The sequence below is a fragment of the Bidens hawaiensis genome, unplaced genomic scaffold, assembly GCF_021521415.1.
Source record: "Bidens hawaiensis isolate Kalapana, Puna unplaced genomic scaffold, B.hawaiensis_p1.1 tig00003004_1, whole genome shotgun sequence".
NCBI classification, from domain to species: Eukaryota; Viridiplantae; Streptophyta; class Magnoliopsida; order Asterales; family Asteraceae; genus Bidens; species Bidens hawaiensis.
Window position 1 is genome coordinate 1,211,463 of NW_027491161.1, and position 12,663 is coordinate 1,224,125.

The 12,663-nt window shown below is 33.8% G+C and overlaps 1 protein-coding gene across 1 annotated transcript; it reads left to right on the forward strand.

Moving 5' to 3' along the window:
• Positions 1-8,237: 8,237 nt before the first annotated feature.
• LOC143621972 (agamous-like MADS-box protein AGL11) lies at positions 8,238-12,036 on the forward strand. Its single transcript, XM_077093236.1, has 9 exons — positions 8,238-8,260; positions 9,247-9,440; positions 10,004-10,085; positions 10,297-10,358; positions 10,954-11,053; positions 11,146-11,187; positions 11,239-11,325; positions 11,765-11,930; positions 12,005-12,036. Exons 2-9 carry the CDS (start codon positions 9,259-9,261, stop codon positions 12,034-12,036), a joined length of 753 nt encoding a protein of 250 aa, XP_076949351.1. The 5' UTR covers positions 8,238-8,260; positions 9,247-9,258.
• The last annotated feature ends 627 nt before the right edge of the window (positions 12,037-12,663 follow it).

Genomic DNA, 12,663 nt, shown 5'->3' on the forward strand with positions numbered 1-12,663 from the left:
CTACAAAGCTAAATCTTTTATCGGAATTTACGGACGTTACATGCAAAATGACCTACTTCACCGCAGTTGTAGCAACGAAGCTTCTCCCTATCAAACCCAATTCTCTTACTGTCAGCATCCTTGAAGCTATCATTTCCGTATTTCTTCATGATATTTGTTGCCTTGTGAACGGTCATTGCCATCTGATACTTGATGTCCATCTTCTTAAGATCTTTCTTGTTGATGTCGTTTAGATCACCTTGCTCAAATGATGGAGGCAAGAGATTTCCTTGGAGCAATTCTTCATGACTTGACAAAAAAGCATGAACTAGAGCAATATTTGAATCATTGAGTCTTGAAAGAACATCAGCATGACTTGCACTTAAGTTTGCTTGAACCTTTGATAATGAGCTCACTCCATAAGTCTTCAAAGCATGCTCCACAGCTTTGTTCACAGTATCTTGGATGGAACCAGGGTTAGAAGATGCAGATGAACTTCCAGATGAGAAGAATGCAGCTGAATGTGAGGGAACAGATGAGGCATACTTGGGAGTAGTAACAGGATACATGTTCTGCTGGGACTTGCTGATAAAGCATTAGATGTTGCAGCGTTGGTATTCATTCCAGCTTGATTCAAAGAACTCATGTGATTGTTGATTCTCATTTGTTCATCCAACTCGAATAATTTGATTGTAGAGATTAAGTCTGTGGTTGAGATAGCATTTAGGTTGGTGGTTCTTTTGATTGTGACAGTGTTGGTACTCCATGAGTAAGGCAATGAGTTCATTAACTTGTGATTCACTTCTGAGTTCAAGATGTTTACTTCAACAGCTCTTACTCTATGCAACAACTTTTCAAACCTTTTGATCAAGTCCCCCATACTTTCACCTTGTATATGGTTGAACATATTGAACTCCTTTTTTAAGATTACCCTTTTACTATCCCTTATCTCTGCACTTTCTTCAATCTTCTCAACCAGTCCTTCCCATAGAGCCTTAGCAGTGGTGTGCACATAGAGAGTTTCAATAATTTCGTTGGACAAGCACACAGTGAGTGTGAGAAAGGCTCTCTTGTCTTGTTCTATCAATGTTTTTACAGCTTCACTATAGTCAGCAACAGGTGTTCGTCGTGGACCATTTGGAGTGTCAGTAATTGGAACATGTGGCCCTTCTACAAAACATCTCATCGATGGGGAATCAGTCAGTGAAATGAAATTCATGAACCTCCATTTAAAATCATCAAAGTTATCTTCTAATGTCATAAGTTTAGGAGGTTTGGTGTTGGTTCCCACTTGATTCTCAAGAAACATGTAACTCTTCAACAGTTCTGAGTCAGAAGACATGATTACAAACAAGTTTCAAACACTAAAAAGGCTTTAAACAGTTGGAATTTTTCACAAACAGAAAAAATAGTTCGCACAGGATGCGAATAGAAACCAAACTCAAACAATTTGCATGAATTGCGAATTCTTTGAATGCGAAGCGAATGGAAGTATTCGCTTTCGTATGCGAATGCAAAAGGTTTCTAAGCGAATCAAATATTATGCGATGCGAACTTTTGTGCGATTGCGATTGCGAATGCGAAGTCTCAATCGATGCGAAGTCTCATGCGATGTGAAGTTTTCAAGAGATGCGAAGTTTTCAAGAGATGCGAATTCTTTATCATGCGAATGCGAATTTTTCAGAATCTTCTAGAAGCAATCTTTTTGGGGATCTGTTCTACCAAATTTGTCAGACTTTGACTAAGTTTAGTACATCAACTTTATGGTACATGCGAATGCGAACACTAACACATACATTTTGAACAATTTTAAAACCCGAATACTTGAAATTTTAACACCTTTTGTGCTTATGATTTTAACTAAGAACACCTTTAAACCATTTTGTTGAACTTCACACCCGAATATTTTTGTGTTTTGGTAGTTTTTTTTTGACAAAAACCCGTAAGAACAACCAAGTTCAAACAACACTTGCTTTTTAGGTACTTTCACAAGATCAAAACCTAAGGTTGTGATCCAAAACCTCAACTAGTTGAGCTGAAGCTCTGATACCAATTGTAGGTCCCAAAGGGTGGATCTAACAACAAATCTTGGATCAACCAAACTCGGTGCTAGCGGAATATCACACCAAGTCACCTTTGGTCTCGGATCTTGTGGGTTTATGTTCAACTTTTAGTGAGAGAGAGAAAAAGAGGATAAGAATGACCAAAAGCTTTTGTTCTCATGGCATGCTTCCCTATTTATAGGAAGCATGCATGAGAAGTTGTTTCCATTCATTAGGCCCAATGGGCTTCTTTACAATGGCCTTGGGCCCAAACATACATAAAAGTAAAATACATATACAAACCCAATACAAGTTCCAATACAAAAGACTTAATACAAACAAAACGGGACCTAACAGATCAACACCTGTACATGTCCATGATTGGCTCCTTAATGTATCTCACTGCAAGCAAGTCGGACATCATGTTCCATGTTTGTCAGTGTACCAGATATCAGTCCAATCCTAATAATCTCACTTAGTTGCTGCCAAGCGTATCTTTCGGTATCTCAAAGGAAAACTGCGTTTAGGTCTTTAATATCCAAAAGACTCTCCTTTAGAGCTGCATGCTTACACCGACAGTGATTATGGGGGATGTAATTTAGACAGAAAATCAACTATCAGCGGATGTCAGTTCCTGGGTGACCGGTTAATATCTTGGCAGCACAAGAAGTAAGTCACTGTGTCCACCTCCACAACAATTATTGGCTGATCAGTCTCTGCTACTTGCTCGGCAGCATGATCAAGGTTTCAGGGTAGAATCAAGGGTCTCCTATCTCGAGAGAGAATTTCCACCGTCCTCTCATCTTGAAGCAAAGTTGAAAGAGGATCTAGAAAAGGAGACTGACCGAGTATTGCAAGAAACTGAACGATTGAAAGCGAGAATTAGTTTTCTTAAGGGTGATCAAGGATCCTCAAGGAACGCTGGAACTCTCATTGCTGAAAATGCCGAACTCTAGTCCGAGGTGGATAGTTTGAAGGAAAGATTGGCAAAGCAAATCATCTAAATAAGGGTCAGCTGAAAGTAAATGAAGAAATCGCCAACAAGTACCTTGAAACCTCTGATGTCATGAGTATGACTGATCAAGACGTGGTTGATCTAAAAAACCGGCTGAAATCATTCTTCGGAGGTTGGGTGAACTCCGACGATGAATAATGAAATGGAGGAAAGAGAGGACAGTCTGTCAGGGCTGATCCTGATGGTGGTGCAAGTGGTAGTGGTGTTGATGTGATGATGACTGGTGTTGTTGAGACTATGGTTGCCACAACAGTGCATGCTAAACTGTTGGTGCAGAAGTTGATGTAGCTCCGGACATTGGAGTTGATGAGGAAGAAAGTGATGACGAAACGGATGATGACGAGGAGTATGATTCTAATAAGGATGACGATGATCCTCATGATAAGTTTGATGAAGATCCGAGCGATGATGGTGGCTCGGATGACAATAATGATGGTGATGGAGATGTCAGAGTTAGTGGTGGCAGTGGAGCTGGAAAACAAATGGCTTCACATGATGACGTGCCACGACACGATCCTTCGTCCACCGATCCCATGAAGAAAATAAGAGACATGGACGATGCAGTGGAGAAAGACTTCTTATTCATTTTTAACGTTGATCAATGTGCAGTTACCATGTATCCAAGGCAAGAAGTTGTTGATGATGGAATAAATTACTCCCCGAATCCAGACACTCTGGTCCGTGCTGTTGAAGATCAGGTTCAAGAGCCGTTTACTATGGTAGCTCTTGTAGCAACTGGTGTTGTAGCATCTCAATTACTGAAGCAACGAAAGAGAAAGTGGTACACCATTAGCAGAACTGCAAGCCCTAGATGCCGAAACAATCAGCACCATGAGGATTCCCATATCCTTTACTGCAAGTGGCACAACGATAGCAGAAGATGGGAAATCAGACGTGCAAATGGGGATCTTACATACTTGAACTATTCGGATATGCATTCATTGTCTCAATTTGAAAAGAATTATTTTCGAAAAATTGTGGGCAAGGGTGCTTATGATAAAAAATTGGAAGGATGGTTCGAACGCTTCTTGAGTAGAGAATGGAAGGAGGACTACTATAACTTCACACTCAACAAGGGTATATCATAATTGCATCCTATAGAAGTTGATGCAGGCACCAGCAAGAGAAGAAAGGCATGGAGGTACAAGATGCCCAAAAATATGGAGAGCCTATCTACCATGGTGAAACGTTCACTCCCAACATGCTTTATGACTTTGTTGCATGGGAGTACGACAACAGGACAGGGGAGGTGGTCATTCACTGTGAGACCATGCACACGCTCTGTTTCTTTGACGAGCGTGAACTTACAGGTCTCGACAAGGAGGATATGTTGAAGCTTTACAACTCTCCTTTGTCCACAGTGGAAGATGTACGGAGGGACCCAACAAAGTTCAACAAGTTTGTTCATTATCTTGTTAACAATCAACTATTTGATTATGAGTCTCCCTTCAAATACGAGACCGATTGAAGACAAAAGCTGAAGGTAATACAAAAAGACTAGAGGGAGATTGTAGTGTTTTGATTATTTCATACTATTCACGATCTAATTTACTTAGCTTTCGTTTTGTTGTAATAACGTTGGGCCCGAGGCCATGTATTGTGAGCAGGGGCAGATTTACAGCTTATCCAGGGGTTACCCAGGTTACAACTTTCACGGTGAGGTGCAAAATTAGTGCAATTTTTTTGTTTTGTTTTGTTTTATATGTATTAGGTTACCCCTAACTAAATATTAGAATACCCCTGAGTAAACTTTGTATAAAGAGATAAAGTGAGGAAGGTTTCACCGGATTTTTTTTCCGACATGTTTAGTTGCACAACAAAGAAGATGATAAGATAGAAAGAGGTTTTGTGTTGTAGTTATCTAAGGTCTAGGGTCTTTATAATTCTAGGGGGTAAAGTAAAAAAGCAGTAAAGTGTTTCCTTTGTCCCTTAGTGCCTTTCATTTAACTCTCAATTAAATTAAAACAAAATAGTTGATATTCATTGTTACTGACGACACACATTTACCATTGATAACAAAGAAAATTGAAAGTTCATGAATCTATAATTTGGAATTCTAAATATTATTTATCTATGTATTTATTGGTAGTCTATTTAGTTGAACTTATTTCGTTAAATTTTTTACTTTATTGTTTAATTTTTGCATTCTTAATCCAGTAACCAATAAAAGGTATATATATAAATATACTGTTGTTAAAAGTTTTTGTTTCAGCCGCAATTTAACATATTTATTTTTTGTTATTCTCTTATAACTTTAAAATATAGTGTTTTCTATACTCCAACTTATGTAGTTACGGCGTGCTTATTTTTTATTTACGTTTTAATATAAATTTTATTAAAAACAGTCAATTATACACTTCGACATAAATTTTATTGAAAACAAAATAAGGACAATATGATGTTAAAAACAACTACAGTTATTAGACATAAAACCCAATTAAAATTAAAAAGTTAGGGGCCTACTTTTCTGCTTGTAATAGCTCTTGAATTATCAAAGACGGTCTTGCATCAACGTACGACAAAAAAAAATTGGGTTACCCCTCAAATTTTCTTCTAAATTCGCCACTAATTGTGAGTCCATTGGGCCGATTCTAATGATAGAGTGCATGAAATGCTCACACCTATATAAGGTGGAGCATACCCATGCACAACTAACCTTTTGCCATATCTTATTCATACTTTCTCACCAACTCTCTCTTTTCTCTCTTTCTTTACTAAAACCGGAAATAAACCGAGCACCAACTAGATTGGAGATCTCGATTACTTGTACGTAATTTCCTCTAGCTTACAAGGAGATTTATCCAAGAACATCGTTGTTTAATCCCGTCTTAAAGACCTACACTATGTTACCAGTTATACTTTTGGTTGTGATCGAGTTTTAACTTTTGTTCTTTTCCAAATACATACTAATTATACTAAGAATTGACTTTGAAAATGAGTCACAAACTATGACAATATATTTCACAAAATATTTCTTTATCACTAAGAAAACATCAAAACTTACAAGATAGCTAAACTTTTTCTAAAAGCGCTAATTCACACACCCACGAAATTTAATCCTAAATTTATACATTTTGTCTATTGTTGACTGGACTCCTCAAATCCCATTGGAAGAAACATCCTTGCATCACACTTTGGTACAAAGACTATAAGCTTAAGCTACGATAACTAATTTGTATATATTTGAACTTTAAGTCCCATTGTCTAATTATATATACACTCTAATTGGCTTTATATATATATACAAGTTTTAGAGCCCATGTATATACAGGATGATCTAAATTATAAAATTACAAGTAAAATAAATAATTACATAACATATATGAAAAAATGTATTACATTTATGCTTATATTTATACTATGTGTACATAAAAAAATTTTATTTATATCATAAAATGATTTTTTTTTAAATGAGCTTAATAAAAATAACTTCACGTGCAGAAACGTACCCGAGAACGTTCTTTCTATTGAAAATTTTATTCTCGGTGTCATATATGTATAATTGAAAGAATTTTGGTTATCAATTGTCACGACGAATGTTCTTCAAGAACTATGTTTTTTTAAGCTACACCATGAAAAAGATTTTGATAAGTTTAAGGGAGCTTCTCGACTTTGTCATTATGACAACATAAAAAATAATATGTTAACTCATTTAATTTTGTGAATATTTTGCTTCATTTGAGTATAGTTTTGTATAACATGTTTTCCATACAATGTTTTGATCACCATTAAAGGAAAAGTTAATGTTTACACAAATATTTCAAATTTGATAAAAGTTAGAATCATTGATAGGTCTAGGGTGGCATGTTGAAAGTGCTCGCAATCTTTTCTTAAATTTTAACAGTCGAGGGAAAAAGAAAAATAGTCAATTTGCCAAACCCCGAACCTTTTGATTATTTTCAAAAATGCCCTTGAAAATAATTTTGAACCCGAATCATGTTTAAAATTCTAACTTTTATCCGTTTGACATTTTCAAGTTAACATTTTGAACCCGTAACAAATTTGATGAGAAATCTATTTGCATTCTCAAACTTTTAAAAATACTCAAATTTCTCATTTTTGACCCATAACAAATTTTGATCTAAATGTAGTTTACTTGTACCAAACAATCTATTTACCAACTTTTGACCCATAAAAATCAAATTTAAGTTCCACAAAAAACCCAAACAATCCTTGATAAAAAAAACTAAGAAATTAAATATGATAAACTTTGTTTTGTCTTAAAGTGATTGGTATATACTATCCTTACATTTTAACATATATATATATTACTAAATTAACCGCAAAATAAATGAATACATTTAAAACATAGATTTATAATTTATAAATTTATATGACAATCTACAATAGTGATAATAATAATAATAGATAAATTGATGATTTTAAAAAAATGGATCGACTTTTAAGCGTATATTTGTAATTTAATGATTAAAAAAATTACTCTGTAAAATGAAAGCATATTCGAGTTTTGTTTTTCTTTACAATCTTTTATAATATGCATAGTACAATATGGTGATAAAAACTTTTGAAATTATATTGTTTTCAATTTTTGACAAACATGGTTTGTTATTGATTTTTGATTTTTCACCAAATATTTTGGAATATACAGTAAAATAATATGTTAATATTATTTTTATATAAATGTATAGATATAATATAAATAAAGTATAAAAGGAAAGTGAATAATTGTTTATCTATTACATATATTATGGTCAATTAAGATCTTAGTTTTGGAAGGAAAAAAATTATAAGAATTAACCAAAAGATGACAATTGCTACAATTATTTTGCTTTATTAGAATAGGTTGATATATGCTGGTTTCATTTGTATTTCCTTATACTCAATGATATGATCAAATACTTAGAATTTATACACAATTATGAAAAGGAAATCATGTATTATAGCGATCATATTATTTGTTTAATATTTTATGCAGTATTGAGTGGTAAGTAAATAGAGATTTAAGAGAAGGGTATAACAGTAAATTGAAAAGGTAATATTGAATTTCAGTTTAGGGCAAGTATCAAGCCATGTTACTTTTCTGCAAAACTAACATCATGAATATTAAACATGGTAAACGTCTTAGTCTTGGCCAGCTAGCTAACTACACAACATGATGAGAGTAGTGATGCTTTTTTAGGGTTTTAACTTATAAAGACCACCATACCTTCCTTTCATTTGAGAGAGAAATAGAAGAGTCTAGGGTGTTGTTTCTTCTTCAAAGGTGCTGTTTCTTGTCTGATTATATATGTATATATATCTTCTATTTTCTTGTAATTAATTCATGCTACCTAATTATGTAAAGAAAAAGAGTAATAGGTTAGGTTATTTGATCATGCATTTTATGGAATATGTACTTGTATAGTTCCATAAACAACGGCATGTAGGATCAGTTTATTTCTGAACTTCTTCATCTGTTCAGATTGTTCATACTACAACAGATCTAGAAAGAGAGTTGTGTGTGTGTGTGTGTGTGTGTCTGCTTTTCTTTCTCATTTCTTAACAAAATGTTATTGTTTTTAAATTATAAAAAAGAATTGAAACCCTAAGTTTGAAATATATTTCTAATCTTCATAAAACTTGGTATGTTTCTTTGATCTAACTGATCACTAGATATTGTTGTGTATCTAAAATCATTAGTGTTTTGTTCCTTTGAATTTTAAGAAAATATCCAAAAGTTTTGTTGTTTATAAATATTCTTGATATACATCGATCAACTTAGATCTGTGAGATGTATGTTCTAAATCTACATGGTTTTGTCGATTTTTTTTTCCTTATTAACTTAATTTTGTCGATCGCTGAGAATCTTGAATTTAAAAAGAAATGAGAATATTTCTGTTCTCTCTTAGTTCTAACAAAATATCTTGTTTTCAAATAAAAAGGAAAACACCAAGTTTAAGTTTGCAGTTTCTTATCTTTATAGAGATTGGTATGTTTCTTTAATCTAATTGATTACTTGGTGTTGTTATGTATAAAATGACATGTGTTTCATTTGTTCTAGAGGATTTTAAGATAATAAAAGCTCTTTATGTTTGTTAAAACATGATATGTGTTTAGATCAGCTTAGATTTCTGGTGTATATTCTAAGCTTGGTTTTGTAGATTGTCAATACTCTCATGATGTATATTTTTTATGAGAACATTTTTTCAGGAAAAAGAAAAAAAAAGTTGAGAGTATTAATTTCTATTATATTGTGTGAAAAAATAACAGGAAAACTGAAAGATGGGTAGAGGAAAGATAAAGATCAGAAGGATCGAAAACAACACGGCTCGACAGGTCACATTCTGCAAGAGGAGGGGTGGGCTTCTCAAGAAAGCTTTTGAGCTTTCGATTCTCTGTGATGCTGAAATTGCTTTGATCATGTTCTCTGCGCGCGGACGCCTCTATGAATATGCAAGTAACAAGTAATGTTCTTAATTATTTTATTTATAAAATGTAAACATAATACCATATATGCACCAGATGAGCTTCTTTAGAATGTTTTTCAATAAACAGTTTACAAATAATCTACAAGCATAACAGCAATATCTATGTGTGTGTGTGTGTGTGTGCTTGTATTGTTTTATTGGTATTCAAACATACAAACATAATTATATTAGAAAAGAAAGAAAAAAAAAGTAAAACTATTTAGAATTTTGGAACTACAAGTTTTTGGTAAGTGTTTGAATTTGTAATAGTTTCCTTGTTGGTACAAGGCCACTATCAGTGCCACATGGATTCTCAAAGGCCTTTTGCTTTTGCAAAACCTTGCATGTTAATAGAATTTTGTGTGTTGGAAACATAAATGGGAATTATTATTTCTGATCATTTCTTCTCCTTAAAACAAAATGGTTTTCTGTCTCAGTTTTTAGTCAACTATAGGGTACAAAGAAACATAGATTGTGTGTATGCATGTAAAGTTGTAAAGATGCGTATATGTTTGTATTTATGTATGTATAAATTAACTTGTGTGTATTTGATCTAAAAGCATGTCATCAACCATAGAGAGGTACAGGAAGACAATGTCAGCTGAATTAAACATTTTAACACCTCAAGAGGATAAGGAGGAAGTAAGAACTTCAATATATAATGAGCTTTAATTGTGACAAATATTATTAATATTATTATTTATATATATATGTAGAACTATTAAAATCCCACAACTGTGTATATGTTTGTTCTATAAGGGACCATGAAAGTTTTTCATTCTAACAGAGATTTTTTTTTAATAGACGTGTTATAATATAATAACAGAGATTAGTTCATGTTTTGTGCATGCAGTTTTATGAGAAGGAGGTCAAGAAGCTTCGTAAGCAGATACGAGTGTGCCAGAATTCTAACAGGTAAACATTCTAACACGAAATTCACAGGTTATCTGTGAATATGTTTAGTTAAACATGTTGTGCGTGTTCATGTCACTCAGCGGGCTCATAGATGGCAGACCCACGAATATTTTCAAGGTCGTCTGAAATTTTATAGGGTTGATTGTATATCGCTAAATATTAAGTTTTCGGTTTGGATTGGATAGGATCACATAATAAAAAGATAAACCTTATTTACATGTTCAACTTTTATTTGAAAATTTTTTCTATTTCAGTTCATAAAAGTTATGCCTTTTTATATTCATATTTAATTATGAGTGGTTTTTTTTGGTTCGCTTTGAGCCCAAAACCAACCCTTACACACTCCTAAACTGGAGACAGTGGCATTAGGCGTCTTGGCAGAACCTTCTATTGAGTTTTTAGTTTAAAAAATCAACTTGTGACAATTTGGGTAAACGTTGGGGTTGTTTCATGACAATATCTGTGTTGAATTGGACCCGCAAACACGACCCGTTAACTTGTAGCATTAAACAAAGAAACATGACTACTCTGAAGTTTGTAGTAAAAGAATATGAGCTCTAAGTAGGAAACCGGGTTCTATATTAATTGCTTTCAGGAACCTGAAGGGTGAAGGATTGGATAGTTTGGGCCTTACAGAACTGGACCAGCTGGAGATTGGACTTGAGAAAGCAATCTCAAAGATCAGGTCAAAGATGGTAATTATTAACCAGCTAGCCAACCATATTATAAAACTCACTAACATAACCTTAGTTTTTACTCATGTTGTCATCTTGTTTGACCAACACAGGTTGACAAGATACTTGCTGAAATCAAATCCACAGAGGACAGGGTAAGTCATTAATTACTCTTAACCAGTTTATATATATTTCATTTTGGTAAGGTTGTTGTCGTACACGACATGGAGGTCATGGGTTCAAATAGCGAGAACAAGCCTCTTGTAGAAATGCACCAGGCCTATGATGGTCTGGCATGCATGAGCCGCGTGCACCCATCGGCGAACCTGGTTATTTGAATTATTAGTTGATTATTTGCTTGAATGTTTGAAAGTAGTCTAAATGTTACCATGTGTGTTATCTTGTAAACCAGTACTTGTGGATAGATTAATTATTAGATCATTGAAATTTGTTTTATTTGTGGCCTATCCTAACCCAACCCGAACCGGACTGATTTTTTTTCAAATGTTAGCGATAGAAAATGTCCGGCCTCAAAAAATAGGCCCTTCGTTCCTTTTTGTATTAGATCTGCCTAACTTTCTCTTCGATTGTAGCAGAATATTAAGCATGAGTGTGACAACAAAGTCCTTCTCTCCAAGGTAAAATGTGTTTTGGTTATACTTTTCTTATCAAAAGTACACGGAAAACACCACACTACTACAAGGTGTAATTTCCATTGCAAATAATTTGTAGATTCATGAGATTGAGAAGGTGATAGCGGATAAGGGATATCGTGCAATAGAAGAATACCTTGCTAGGAACGGCCTTCAGCTTAATATAGGGGTGCCACTAGAGGGCGCCCCTACCTTCACTCCTAACACTACCTTCATTTCCAACAAGTCGCTTCAATTCACATCTGGTAAATATTGTGTACTGTAATGATTGTTACCCTATATATGGATTTTAAACTTACAACTTTATACTTTTTTATAGGTGAAACTGTGCCATGCATCCATGATGGCTGATTGACAAAAGGCTTACTAGAATAAAGTTTAGTTTGTTATTCTGGGGTCATTTTATAAGCCTTAAGTGCTAAGTTAGGTTTTGGGAATTTATAACCCTTATTTACAACGAAACTTTTTGTGTGTAAAAATATTAACTACGAATTTATGACCCTCTAAATTTGACTATTTTTGTAGCACAATTGTTTAGTCTTTGAACTCATATGTGACAAACAAATGAAACCCGTTTTCATCTCAAATCGAGCAACTTGTGATATGAAGTTCAAGTCGGCATAGTTTTTTTATATGAATTCAATCTTGTGATATGTGGTATATGTTTACATATCAATTCATGAGGTACAATTTTCTTTTGTTTGATACTTATGTTTGTTTGATATTTCATGGCATACGTATCTTAATTTGAAATAGATAGAGATAAATAAACATGAAGGATGAAATGAGATGAAATAATGTGGGCTCAAGTACGTAGGGGGTGTAGATATGCATTACAACTTGTCTAACCTCAAGCGTGACTTGATTAAGAAAAAGCTTATAAAAAGTTATTTTTTTAGGCGTTAGTGTATTAACAACCCAAATTTTTGACCGATTTTCTTATGGATAAAACAAACGGTAAAGTTATAATACAAAAAA

Excerpts from the sequence above, each read along its gene's own strand:
- LOC143621972 (XM_077093236.1), top strand. The coding sequence starts at position 9,259 with ATGGGTAGAGGAAAGATAAAGATCAGAAGGATCGAAAACAACACGGCT. Across the intron at positions 11,054-11,145 it reads CAAAGATCAGGTCAAAGATG|GTTGACAAGATACTTGCTGA; the intron begins GTAATTATTAAC and ends TGACCAACACAG. Across the intron at positions 11,931-12,004 it reads GTCGCTTCAATTCACATCTG|GTGAAACTGTGCCATGCATC; the intron begins GTAAATATTGTG and ends ACTTTTTTATAG.